Here is a 14,047-nt window from a genome sequence, read left to right on the forward strand (position 1 = left end):
GGCATGCACTGTTCACATTCAGGCAAACAGTTGTTTGCGTGGCCAAAAGAAAAAAATGTGTGCACATTTTCAGCATGACGTCTTTGATGCACTGGTGAAGCGGCGGCTCCTCTCTCTCCTGTGGTTGAGAGAAAAGCAATTTCATCTGTACTGTATGTTGCACATAGAGCACATTTGACATTAAAGTTGACTTGACTTGAGCTCACTTAAAGCATTTTGTTTTTGTTTCAGTATTTGACTTGTGACATGAAAACATTTCATTTGGGATTTTCTAAAAATGACTTCACAGTATACCTTTAAGGCTAGATGGCTTCTAGTTCAGTTGCAGCTAAGGATTCTTTTGTGATCTAGAAAAACACTCGTTTTCAAAAAAGAGTGATGGTATGGAAAGCAAATGAAAACTCAGCCTCCCAAGTGGACAAAAAAAGAGAACATTTTAAAATGATCCCCGTTGAAGGAGCATGGCAGCAGTCCACTGCAAGCTGCACTACACATGAATTAGGAAATTATTCATTTCATTTCTAGTTCTAATTTTGTGATCAGAATTATTAGATACACATGCACTTCCTGTTGCAGCAAAGCGTCTACACTTTGTAGCCAATATTATTGATTTCACTATTAATAATTTCTTAAATTATAATGTGTGATCCAAAAAACCCCCCAATATTGCCAATGAATAGGGTTTTTTTCATTATGCAATTGGGATAAATACACTTTTTGGATTAATAGTTGGGTCATTGGCATGACCGCTGTCCGGTGCTATATCCGTCACCTTTGCACATAAACCATTTTTGCCATCGCCTTGTGGTCACTTGGATCAGGCTTAACTATTTTGTCGAATATTCTTTGACCAAATTCAGTTAAAACTACTTTTATATCGAATAGGCGCTTAACGCGTTGGCGTATACACGTGACAGGTTAACGCTTGGAATAAATGATTGATTAAAGGGTCCAGGACTTTTCCTAAATAATACAGCGAGTTCCAGATGTCGACCAATAAGGACGCCCATTCCCCATATTAGGTAATGGGCGGTCTGTCCAACCCCGCTACCTCCTTTTGATTGGACAAGCTGTCTGACATGACCGCTTTTCAGCAGCCTTTCTCGTTGCTCATTGGTCCACAGAATTGGTACGATATAAGGGCATTATCCTAATCAGCCGTGGTTGAAACGAGGTGGGTAAAGGCGGAACCAAACAGGAACTGTGGGGCTTGGTGTGGCGTGGCACTTCGTCTCAACACGAACTGACCGACCACCACTGACAGAGGGTTAGAATGCTTGAAAACAAGAGAGAGCAGTTGAAAACCTTCCTCCGGAAGATCGACGAAAAGGCCATTGTCAGAATCAAATACTTCATGAAAGAAAGGTAAGCGGAATGAATGCTAGCTGCTGCTGAGCATCACCCATTGAGAGGATGCTAACCATTGTCGTTCCATTGATGCTAGCAAATGTTCTTGTTTCCAAGTAAGACTATTCCTACCACGGAACAGCATAGGAATTGATTGTTTGAATTGTCATAGATTTGAAACGTGCATGAGCTCTAGATAGGAATGCTCCTGCTGTGCTAACGAGTTAGCCACTCGTTGGTCTGAAGATGCTGCGACCTTTTAAATCTTTTCGACTTGTGTCACAGTCGCTTATTTCCCATGCAACCCTCTACGAGATTATTCCTGCATAGTTTGTGTGTGCACAGCCTTTCATTCGTCATTAGCCCTGGCAAAACTGCAGTTTTAACCACTGAACGACTATATGACTTGATGATGGTAAAATACATGCAAATTGTCAAATGACACTTTCGTCAGGTTTAAAGGAAATGAATGTACTGTATTGATGTGTGTGACCCTAAATGATTGTGGACTGCGATGTCAGTGGACTGTTTCAGTAAGTGACGACCATTCTGACCAATGGCTCGGCTGTGCCATCACTCATGCTGAGCAAACATGACTTCATCCATTTCACCATGTGGGTCAGTTTGCCAAATGCACAAGTTGTCCCTCTTAAACTATGCAGACCAGAAGACTGAAACATTTGTAGACCACCTAATTCAGTCATGCACTCACATAATGTTTAAATAAATGCATATGGACGGTGATCCTCAACAATAACATGCCAAGTGAGACAGTTTGGCTGGCTTGTAATAATAAAATGGGCAATTCAATGTCATCGTGGCTTCCAAAAACAACTGCACAAAAACTAACATAAACTTGTTGGATGTGAAGAAGTTTATATCATATAAGCAAGAATGTTGGGGAGGGTCCCCACAACCCAGCTGAAGTCATGCGTTGCCTCTTGTCATGGCAGTGCTAATGACCACTCCTTTGCTTATGCAGAGTTAAGTTAAGATGGTCTGTCAGTACACTACAGTGTCTTGCAGAATGACATCATATTTAGTTTCTCACATTCTTAAATGCCGTTTGTAAGGTGTCCATGAAAAAATGCCAAATGCATCCTGGTTGGAATGGAAACAAGAACTGAACAACAACCTAGTTAAAACAGGACTTTTTATCCATTATTTGTACACAAATATACAGTTTCATGTACTGTACGTATTGGGTGTACATCCACTTGCAGACAGGTTTTGTGTTTCTAGACCCGCAGCATTTAAAAGAAAAGTAGACCAGCACCATGATGCAGTAGGTGGGCGTTAATCGTAGATATATTTTACCCCTTTCATCACCATACCCTTTAAAATCACCTCTGTCTGCATTGCCTGTCCACATACAGGAAGTGATTTGAGCTGCTCTATGCACAGGGCCACATGACTTTCTCACCAACACACATTCAGTAATGCATGCACACAGACACACACACACACTCTGCTTTCTACAGATGTAGGCCTGGCAGGCCTGCCATTAACTACATTTTATTTTACCCTAACAAGTAGTTCTCTTCCCTGCCCTTCCTGTCTGTTCTGTTGAAGCTCAAATCCTTCGGCTGGCTACACTGTAAGCACAAGTGCCCATTCCTGATTTCATCCCAAATGCATTTCATATTGTATGTATATGTACATTTCAAAGGACGTAAAATATTGCCACATTTACATTGATGCAACACTTCAAATGATATGAATGTACAAATGCCCAAATTGTGCACTTGCACCAGACGCCTATAAATTCAGCATTGATAGTCACTGCAACCCAGAGACATATTTTCTAGCTGTCTTTAATTTTCATAGTTTTGTTATAAATGGAAGCAGAGTAATCACAGAGTTAAAACCAAAAGTGGGTGCTTTACGGCCATTGCTCTATTTCTCTCTTTTGCGGTTTTATTTGGGTGTTGACAACTTTGAGAAACTCTATGTAATTTACCATCCAAGTAGACCTTAAATGCCACATTTATGCATTAGAGCCACTTAACCAATGTTCAAAGTGCAATAGAACAAAATGTGAAGCAGTTAAAAAAGAAATTAGTCACATTTTAAATGTTGGCGTTAAAAGCTTCAGCATATGCAACAACACTTAGCTTGAATTTGATGGCAAACATGTTCCATGTCTGATGTCCTAACATATTTCATTACTTAGTTCTGGGCATCAGCTGCAATGGTACTTTTTTTTTATTTATTTTTTTTTTAACTTTGGAAGTTTGAAGGAAGGCAACACTCCATTTCTCTCCAGAAGATGGCAGTCTCACACAATGGGATGGGCTTCATAGCAAGTAGTTTTTGTGGATGAGCTCAATGGAGATGACAAAATGTTTAGTCATAGGCTTTTGGTCATGTTGGCAAATGAAGGCAATTATAATTTTTTTTTTTTTCTGACTGGAATCAATCTTCTGAGAAACAAAATTGCAGTTGTTGGCTTCATTCTTAAATCCCTTCATTTGTGATTAATGAAATGCATCTTACTGTTTGACTGCAAGCCGCTGCCTGTTCATGCCTGTATAGTGCTTTTTTTTTTTTTTTTTTTTTTAGCTTTTGCCCTGGCACCTGAATAATAATTTTGACATAAAGCCAACAAAATGAAAGTTGATTTGAGTAGCTTCTGGAAATGTAAATCACAATTTGCTTTGCTCTGTTCTGTAGTCAGTTGGTTTTCTTTTTTTGCCGCTGTACTTGACTGGCAATCTGGGTATACCCAGCGCATATTGTTGAGGATATGTGAGATTGGATTGGATACAACTTTGTCAAATGTGCTGTATGCACAGATGAAATTTCTTCCCTCTCAAGACAACATAAAACAAGAGGAGCAGCTGCGGGTGTCCGCGCCACCATCAAAAGAAAGTTAAAAAATGACAAATAGATTTTTTTTTCTGACCAATCCATTTGAACCTGGTTGTGTGAAGTGAAAAAACTGAAAACTCATTTTCTGTGGTGATCAATGTCTTTGTCAGGAAAGCGATGTTCCTTGTGATTGGTACACTCCACTCTTATAGTTTTGTTTTGTTTTTTAACTTTATTTTCAAAGTCCCCACCCCACTCAAACACACATGATATGGTCTGCTTTCTGTCCTGTATAAAGACTGAGCTTGGCTCTATTAGCATGTCCATTGCGCTAAGTGCATTTGAATCAAATTCTTGCTTGTTAAGTGTGGTGAATGGAGGACCCATTTAAAAATTAAATGACCCACCAATAGGCTTCTTACCCCCCCCCCCCCCCCCCCCATCATTTACCACCTACTGCTACAATCATTTCCATAACAACATGGGCTCCGACCACTAGAAAAGACAATGGTTATTGAGGAAGTTAGGTCTGGATCCCAACCGCCCCCCCCCACCCCCCATGCTCTACTTTGCATTTCAGCCTCTTGTCTTTGTTCTTGGATGCTTTCAAGTGTTGCTATAAAAATAGACCTTTACTCCCATCGCCTTAGTCAGTCAGTGTGTCCAAGTGCAAAAGGTCTCCCTAGTGTAGGTTAAAAACGTTCCAGTTTGCGAATGACAGCAACATGGATAGAAGGGAAGCGATAAACCAAAAGAGGTGCATCGCGGAGAACCGTTCTGCTGTGGTTTTGGCAAGGTAAGACTAGAAAATCTCCAAGTCACTCTATTCACTAATTCATATTTGTGTAGATGTTGATGTGGTGGCTCAGTAATCTATTTGAAACTATGGCTGACGACTTGTCTTTAATCAGTAAGTCAGGCTCGGGTTGTGGTTGTTCAAGCTTCAAAAAGATGTCCCTTTTTATGTTTTAGCAGTATTCCAGTGAGCTCAACAGATCAATTGTAATGAGTAAATGTAGTTCTCCTCAAATAAAACTTGAGCACGGCTGCGTATAAAAATCTTTTGCTGCCTCTTACCTGGGTTTGACAAACCGTCTTCATTTTTTACTTTGTCGGAGACTAAGTAAAACTAGGATGTGTCAAGTTGTACCATTTTTGTAGTGTGGTCGGTGCTCAGTGTGGTAAATGGGTCAAAGGTGTGCATTTTTTTCCGGTCAGTCGAAACCCAAAGTTTATGAGTTTCTTGTCATGCAAATGGACTCTTGTTGGCTTCCTGTCCCTTTGCGCAGTCTACGGGGGAACCTTCCACCCTTGCATATTTTGAGACAGTCTTAATGTAACCCAGAAAAACCTGTAAACTGCAAACCAAAGACTCTGTGCCTCACTCTGTAATTGATTCTTTTTAATTCAGAGTGCGGAGGAGGAGGAGGGGGCTGTGTGTGTGTGTGTGTGTGTGTGTCATGGTGGGGTGGGGTGGGGTTTTCAAGAAACTCCCTTTTGGAGGGTTCTAGTTAACAGCCTCCCCTTTTTACAAACTCGTGATGATAGCCTTTGAATACTGCCTCCACTAGCCATGTCAGTTTAACTTCATGTCAAGGAGTAGAGTAGAAAAAACAAATGTGTGGATAATATTTGACTGCTCATCACAACATTGGAGGCTCAAGAGCTGCTGTAACATCTCTAGTAGACATGCCTACAAGTTCGCACTCGAATTTGCTCACCACTCCCCGTTTTTACTTGCATAGTTAATCTAGGCGTGCATAATGACATGGTGTGCCTCCGCCTGAGGCTGCGTTGCACGTCTTCCCTTTACCGCCTGAACTTTATTGCGGTAGTCTAAGGGGATGAAGCGGGAAACGAATACAAGTGGAAGGCGCCAATTGGGCTCCCCTGTGGTGAAGAATGCAGATTTGTTGTTTTTTTTTAATCGCATCATGATTAAATTGTGTCCTGACACCTTTTCTCGGCTTGCTCAAAAGGATGTCACCAAACCTTTTGTAATATGATCATGTAACACCACTCCTAGATAAGGCCTGACTGGCCAGTTTTGAGCAGCTTATTTTGGATCTGCTTTGCTTTTGCTTTTAAGAAGCAGAAGAATCGTCTCCCTTTCTTTTTTTGGGCAGGATCTCTCAGTGGAATATTTTTAAGCATTTTCTGAGCATAGCACTGCCTCTGTGTGCATCTGTATAAGTGCACTTTGTTTGTGCTCTGGTATGTGTGCTTTGCTGCTTTCCTTCATGCTTGTTTGGCTTCAGGGGGCGTAGCCAGGTTTGACGTCACCCTCTTACGAAGTGTCACACCACCACCACAAGCACATACGGTAGTGGCTTCCCCTTTCGGGGCATTCATACAAAACATAGCACCATGAAGACTGTTTTTCACCCGATTGGACGATCAACAGATGGATTGTAAATCTTGTTTTTCTATTTTGTAGTAACGGCATGAAGCCAGAAATATTTTAATACAGATTTTTAGGTTTTTGTTTTTTCTTAGAAAAGGAAATGCCAACGGTTAGTAGGTATATGAGTTTCCGTTCATCAAAAAGGTTTAAATTTTCCAGGTAAGGCGAATCATTTGTTTTGATTTTTTTCCTCTTTTCCTTTAGATTGTGTACCGTCTTTGTCAGTTGTAATCGGGACCATATTTTAGCCTTAGACTGTGTCAGTCAGTTATCACAGTTGCTTTTTTTTTTTTTTTCTCCCTCTCAAGGCTATTCAAATCAGGACATGTTTGTGTCAACTTGAATTGTAAACGGTGATAGTTTTCTGTTTTAAGGATAGACTTTCAGTCTAGAGAATAACAGGTTCATAAATTACACTTAATTGCAGGATTTGGAGAGCCTCAGTGGGCTTTATGATCTCCTGACCTCAAGCTGTTCTCACCTGTTGTTTCCAAGTCCTTAATGGAGCTGTGAACAACTGTGCTGTTATAATCCAAATTTCCGCAGATTAAATATTGCCAACCTTTTACGCTTCGCCTTTCTCAATCAACAGCCTGCTAACTTGATGTTGTAACAAAAATGACGTCTCGGAAGAGGAAAGTAACAACAACGGTTGTGCAATAATATTTCAGACCGCTCAAGATTGTACATCCAATGGTTGCTGTTACAAAGTGGCTTATTTCTCATGCAAAATTATGTGTTGGTGCCATCCTATGCGTGCACATAAACCGGATTCTCATGGGACAACATTTTTTTTTCTTTTTCCGATATCCAGCAGCTACCCAGTAGAGAGCAGTGGTGGTGGAGTGCCAACCAAAGTGAAGAAGAGCCGAAGCACTTTAAGTAAAGATGGGGTCAAAAAAGTGGAGGCCAGGAAGACGTTGAGTCTGGAGGCCGCTCAGCTGCAGATCGAGGAGCAACACAAAACCCTCACCAGACAGTTGTCCATCAGGTAAGATCCCCTCCGAAAGAATTTCCATTGGAGCGATCGCCAATCGTTTTTTTTGGGGGGGGGGGGGGGGTTGTTTTTTTAAGTAGAATGGGTTCAATCATATGGACACGGTGACGTGCCTGGCGTGATGTGGCGTCACAATAACTTGAATCTGTATCACAAGACTTGAAGCTGTTGAGCCAAGTCATAACGCACATGATTGCGCTGTTCGGGCTCACGTGATTTTAATGTGTGTGAAATGCCCTCATGATGTCGGGGACGCACAATGAGGTTGTCTATACAGTCATGTGAACACCATGTAATCGGTGTAATTCAGTTCATCTTCAATTGAAATGACCACATCTTGAAAGCTACATGAAAGCCTCAATTGAGAAAACATGTCGGAGTTGTGCGATTTCATGCTGAAACAACATTGACAGAAGAACTCAACTGGATTCGAATCTGGCAACGTTTGGTTTATACACAACTAAGTATGTCATGTATACTTAGGTCGCAGACCTTCGACGTTGACTGCAGAAGCTTCGACAGGAATCGGGCCAGTGGCGCACAAAGCGTAAGTCCACCTTACCTTTTGAAGTATGACCTTGTCATTTGGAGAGGAACTGCGCCTTTCTCTCGTTGGGAGGCATGTGCAAATACAACAGTCGCACTTGGAATGCAGCACAAAATCAGCAAGCTGAGGCCTACAGTCCACTCCGTGATCAGCTACCTTAAATGAACCGAAAAACATTTCTTGCATAGTTCATTCATGTTAGGTCCTGTTATACACTAACCGCCGCCACGTTAAAAAAAAAAAAAAAAAAATGTACACTGTAGTCTCTAGAACTCATTAAACGTAGAGTGAGAAGTAAACATTGCCTCTCTCTAATGATTTTAGACCTGTGAGAGGGCAATTGGTATCTTCATGGTTAAACATCGCCAAAGGAAGGAAGTCAAAAAAAATCTGACTGCAAACTGTTTCTTCTATCTTGTAGAGTTTCATAAAGCACAACGCAACATTCCACAAGTTGTTTCCAGACATTCCGGAAAGCGAAGATTTGATACATGGTAGGTAAACATGACCAACGACAACTTCTTGAGTGACTTAACCCAATATCAAAGTTGATGAAATGTACCCCCTTCTTTTCCCAGCATACATCTGTGCCCTACAAAAGGAAGTGCCCTACCACGGTCGACTGTACATCACTAACAGTAATGCCTGTTTCTACTCCTCTGTTCTGCTCAAGGACACTAAGGTAGGCGGACAGTCTGTTGCAGGATTTAAACTACGCTAGCTGTCCAAACCATTGGGATGTTTTCCCCCCCTTATTATATCCCACCATGCCCCCCCCCCCATCCCAGTTTCCATGAAATCAAATTTTGCTTCCTCTTGCTGCCATTCCAGGTTGTGATCCCCGTCTCCTCTATCTACATTGTCAAAAAGCAGAACACTGCTTTGCTGGTACCAAACGCCTTGTCAATTCGAACCACCGAGGGAGAAAAGGTTTGTTCTCTTGTGCAGGCCACCAGAGCTTGTCATCGTGTTTGTCAGCCGAATGAGTAGCTAATGTTCTGTCTGTCCTGTTCCCCGTTGATATTCAGTTCCTGTTTGTCTCGCTGCGGAACCGAGATGCGTGTTATCAGCTGCTGCACTCCGTCTGTCCTCAGCTTGAGGTGAGAGGTCCAGGACGCCACTACGCTCTTAATCACGAGTTACTCCGACTGCAGATACGTAGGAATGCAAGTGATAGAAGAACTGTCAATATACAAAGAACTCAAATGTCATCATACTAAACATTTGCAAAAGTCTCATCTGTAACACTGGCCCCTGATTGACTTTTTCCATTAAAATTGTTAGACTGACAAGTATGTTCAGCACCAGCATCATAAGTGTGCATTTTTCTTTGCAGGACCGCAGCGCCAACAGTAGTCCGGTCATCTCTTCTGCTGAGCAAAGCTTTGACAAGAGCAAACCTGTGGTAAGGAGGTTTGTTGGACTGTCGATTTTGTTTTTTACTCCTTTTGAAATTACTGGTGATGATTTTAATTCAGTCACTGCACATTTCCTCCTCCGTTGCGCCCACAGTCTCCATGTCAGCAACTGAATGAACTTATGATTGTCTCTCCGTGTCCCATCATAACAGAACTCCAGCCAGTCTAGTCTAGATGGCAGCTTTGACCTGTTTGATGGTTCTGAGTCGCAGTCGTTACAGGACAAACCTCTGCACAACACGCACAAAGGTGAGAGGTCAACACTGTGCGTTAGTTTTTTTTCTAGGCCCATTTGGATACAAATGGATTGACAGTAGTATGTCTATATTTTGCTCCTTCACCGTGACAATAAAAATTACATTTCCAAGCGCTAAATCAAAGTTGTTCATTAGGATCTACTCACTCCACACTTCTCACACTACTGTTGACTTTTGATGAGGGAAGAATAATTCTGTGAACACCTTTTGATAGTGAAATGAGCAAATTTTAAAAAAAAAAAGAATTGTGGCAACAAGCTACTCTTCTTTGTTGAGCTAACTGAAAGGAGCTTCATTGCGGTCTAGTCTAGCCAAGGCACACATACAGTAGTTGAGCTCACAGGTGTCAAGCTCTGGTCCTCTAGGGTCGCTATCCTGAACCTGATTTTTTTTAAAAAAATCATTTATTAGGCAAGCTCTGCAGTTGCCTGATAACGATCCGGATTTTTGAATCAAGTGCCGGAGGAGAACAACATCTAAATCATGCCGGATCGAGGACCAGCGTTTGGCACCTGAAAGTTTAGCAGAAGATGCTAGACAGAAGTGTGAAAAAGTGGGAGAACCAACAATCTTTAACCGGGTTGATTTGGGCGTGTATTGTAAACGTAATCATTGATGTCTCCTTTGTCTGCAGAGGCTGCACTACCTAATGGAACAGGATCCACTTTCAAGAGCCTGCATGAGCTGCAGAGTGAGAGCTCATCTTCAGAGGACGATCAGTCAGTTTCAGGTATCAAAAACAGTCCCACAATATGCCTGGTTAACTGCCAATTCATTCAAAATATTTGAGAAGATGCATGTTCCATTCACATACTAAAAGACACAAAATTGCGCATGTTCCTGGTGCTGTGGGATCATGCGTCGGTTTGAATGCTCTCAAATAAATGATGCATGAAAGCCAAATTTAAATGCAGCCTGCCAATGTGGCATTGAGAATAATGTTGTCCTTGTATGTCTGCTTCCTCTCCCAGCTGCAGGTGGCTGGTGGGTTTGGAATGTGACGGAGAAGGCCAAGTCTCTGCTGGTTCAGAGAGAGGCCAGCACCCTCAACACACTGCTCTTCATCTACCTGATACTGTAAGTCGCTTTGTCTTCACTCCTCACATTGACACGGTCTTCTTGCGATAAGATACGATTGCACCACACCCCTCATGCAAAATGTTTTCATTTGAGGAACTTTGTTCGTTCAAGGTCGGATGTTTGTATGGTCTTATAATGTCATAGCAAACGGTTCTTCAAAAGTTATGTTTTCCACACAACACTTGAAGAAATTATTATGGCCCACATCGTCAAGTGTGAGTGTTTGTTTCAGCTTGTCTCTGCTCCTCAGGGTGGTGGCGCTGCTGCTGTCTTCGGGCTACATTGGGTTACGAATTGTTGCTCTGGAGGAACAGCTGACGTCACTTGGTGCTTTGCCTGAGTTCACCTTACAGAGCGGGTAAGTTGTTGTCCAAGCCAGGCACAAAACCAAATGTAGTGAAGAGTACAGTTTGGCCAAGGCTAGTCAAAATAAGATGAAATTGTAAATGCTCTGAGATTGTCTCCCTGAGCAAAAAGGCCGTGCACAACACAATTAAGGGCTACAGTCAAATATCTAAGACCAAACGGCAACATTTTTGCCAAGCTGGTTGACCTTCCTTTCATCTACATACAATCGTCAGCCTTGTGCAAAACTGTTCCCCAAAGGGGGGGAAAAAATTGTTCGAGCCTTGTGATGAATCGTGACTTTGACGACATGGACTGGCTGATTTCCTGGATAGAAGGCAAATCACCTTGCAGAACAACCTCATGCCTTTCATTTGTTCACCATAACACTCAATTATTTAAAAAAAAAAAAAAAAAGGAGCTAGCTGTAGTTAGAACAATAATGAAGAAAATGTAGATTACTGCATGGGCGCTACTCGCATAGAGACTAAATCCACTCAACTTTGTTATATCCTTTACGTTTGTTGACTTTTATTTGTGTGCCCCACACTTTTGGAGTGTTGCTTGTTTGCTTACCTTTCGCTGGGCTTCGCTCATGCCATTCCTTCTTTTTCAGGTACCGCCAAGACACATAACATTCAGCAAGAAAAGGAGAGCTGGAACGGCTGATTGGTGACTTGGAGGATCACTTGCACCGGAAGACTTTTCACCTGCTCGGACGGTGCGCCCCAAGACACTGTAACGTCACGCCAAGAGAAAAGTGGCCAATCTGTGCAATTTCAAAGACAACTTTTTAACTTGAAGGGCTATAAGCTTACAGTAGTTAAAAAAAAAAAGAAAGAGAGAGAGAAACACCACCACTTACTCACACAGAGCCGAGCCAAAACGCATGTACATCCTGCCTGGTTGCAGCGTGTCTTGCTGTGTGGACCAAAGCCAAGCTTGGAGGATGCGGGAGCCACTGTTCCACATCTTCTTCCACTCCTTCAGCATGCAGTCTTAACAGGGCTATCTATACCCATCAGCATTAGCCAGCTGTAGTGCTCACCGGCACACCTCAGCACCGCAGACGTCGCGCTGCCGCTACCCAAAGATGTGCGCGTCTTTCTGCATGACGTTCACTCTCACCCTTTCTTCCATCTTTGCAGCAGTAGGAACGTGTCTGTCTTTTCGGAAACTTGGGTACCTCTCTTTTGAATGTCTTTTCTTTCTTACCTGCTGTGGGCTGAAATGATGATGATGATGATTATGATAATGATGATCAGCCCACAATGGTCTCCTCCCTTCCTCTTTCTTGATCTCTTCGTCTTTGATGTGATTTAACAGGTTTAATGATCAATGCTCAGAGATTGACCTCCATGATCAATGCATCCATAGTTGACAGCAAAGGAGGACAACGTGCCTCATTGTGTTGTTGGGACCAAGTAGCATTTCTGTGTTCATAGGCTTTTTTTTTTTTAAGTTGCACCAATGATGCATTGCTAATGGTCATATACTGTATATGTCTGCATGAAGGAGAATCGACTGACTACAAGTTGTCCCTCCTCTCCTCAGTGTAGGGCAACTCAAAACCGTACTCGTGAAGGTCCAAGTTTCAATAACAAGAAAGAAAATGGCTCCACAACATTTCAAGATGCAACACATTTAGATTATGCTTGGCGAAATGTCTTTTATTCCTGTGTGTTGTTTTTTTAAACCTAACTTTTGTGCGAAAAAAAATGTGTGACGTAATGAAGATGAGTGAAAGGAGCGAGTGCACTTTACCAAATATGTTGTGCCTGTCACAATCCAAGACTCTGTGTTTGGATTGAGTAGAAATGGCAGAAAGTTGTCATTTCGGGTGTTTGTCTGACGGTGCTCAGACCTTAATTTGTTGATTTCAAAGTCTATTCACTCAGGGCCAGTGGGCACGACCCACCTGGTAGATATTCCTTTGTCATTTCAAAGTCTAGCGCTTGTCATTGGGCTGTATGTCTTGGCTTGGGTGCGTCTCTTGCGGTCCCATTGAGAGAGATCACCACTTTGTTTAATTTGACTTGTTTTTCTTGCTTGACTTGATAATTTCTCCGTGAGAGCCTCTCCCATCTGATGATGCATACATCCGCAGCACAGCTCACACTCTGTTGTGGAAGTTTTCCTTCCCCAACTAGGAGTTTAAAACTGCATCTGAAATTTCAGTTTGCTGCTTAAGACACGCGCAGTACTGTCAGTCTTCCACCTGGGGGTAGCACACGCACACAGCCACCGTCCGTAAGCGTACTCCATGCAAACATCCTACAGAGGGCAGCGTTTCTGTGGTTTTTGCACTATTCAGTGTAAATTTTGTCACAATTGTTAAGTCCTAAATTATACTATGGCCCAATATATATATCTATATTTATTTGTATTCTGTGTAATTCAAAGTAGTCTCTGTGAGATGACTTTGCTATTGTTGAAAATAAATCATGTTGCGAAGAACTGTCGTTGTTTAATTTGTCGTCCTCAATACATTATTTATTGATTTATTTATTTTCATTTGCAGGAAACCCACGGTGTAAAATAAAGCTCTTGAAGAGCCCCAGCAGTTGGCAACAGTTCACAGATATCAGAAGAGATGCTATTATAATATATCAAGCACATTTATTAAATATTGACATTAGTAACGTGAGCCATCGTTTAAATGTTTTCCAATGAGAAATTTCATAGACGTGTGACTGTGAAGCCTGACATGGTCTTATTGGCCGGTTTTCAACCACGGGCGGAACAAAAAGGAAACAAGTTAACCCGCATAGTGCTTGAGTCCTATACTGTGCTGTGGTTCACGTAGGGAGGCATAAACTCGACAGCTGGTGGGTAAACTTG

At 42.0% G+C, this 14,047-nt stretch overlaps 1 protein-coding gene across 2 annotated transcripts; it reads left to right on the forward strand.

The window, feature by feature from the left end:
• Positions 1-1,179: 1,179 nt before the first annotated feature.
• On the forward strand, positions 1,180-13,663 carry LOC147202186 (GRAM domain-containing protein 2B). 2 transcript variants are annotated; one of them, XM_086116510.1, is made up of 13 exons: positions 1,180-1,365; positions 7,377-7,553; positions 8,043-8,106; positions 8,528-8,600; positions 8,685-8,788; positions 8,938-9,036; positions 9,135-9,206; positions 9,443-9,511; positions 9,677-9,773; positions 10,416-10,511; positions 10,753-10,858; positions 11,112-11,219; positions 11,823-13,663. In XM_086116510.1, the coding sequence occupies exons 1-13, from the start codon at positions 1,274-1,276 to the stop codon at positions 11,839-11,841; spliced, it is 1,176 nt and encodes a 391-aa protein (XP_085972636.1). In that variant the 5' UTR covers positions 1,180-1,273; the 3' UTR covers positions 11,842-13,663. The 2 variants fall into 2 exon arrangements, with proteins under 2 accessions (XP_085972636.1, XP_085972637.1); XM_086116511.1 differs by lacking the exon at positions 1,180-1,365 and adding an exon at positions 6,472-6,721.
• The last annotated feature ends 384 nt before the right edge of the window (positions 13,664-14,047 follow it).

Source organism: Hippocampus guttulatus, chromosome 7 (assembly GCF_054856545.1).
Source record: "Hippocampus guttulatus isolate MCC_2025c chromosome 7, RoL_Hgut_1.0, whole genome shotgun sequence".
Lineage (NCBI taxonomy): Eukaryota > Metazoa > Chordata > Actinopteri > Syngnathiformes > Syngnathidae > Hippocampus > Hippocampus guttulatus.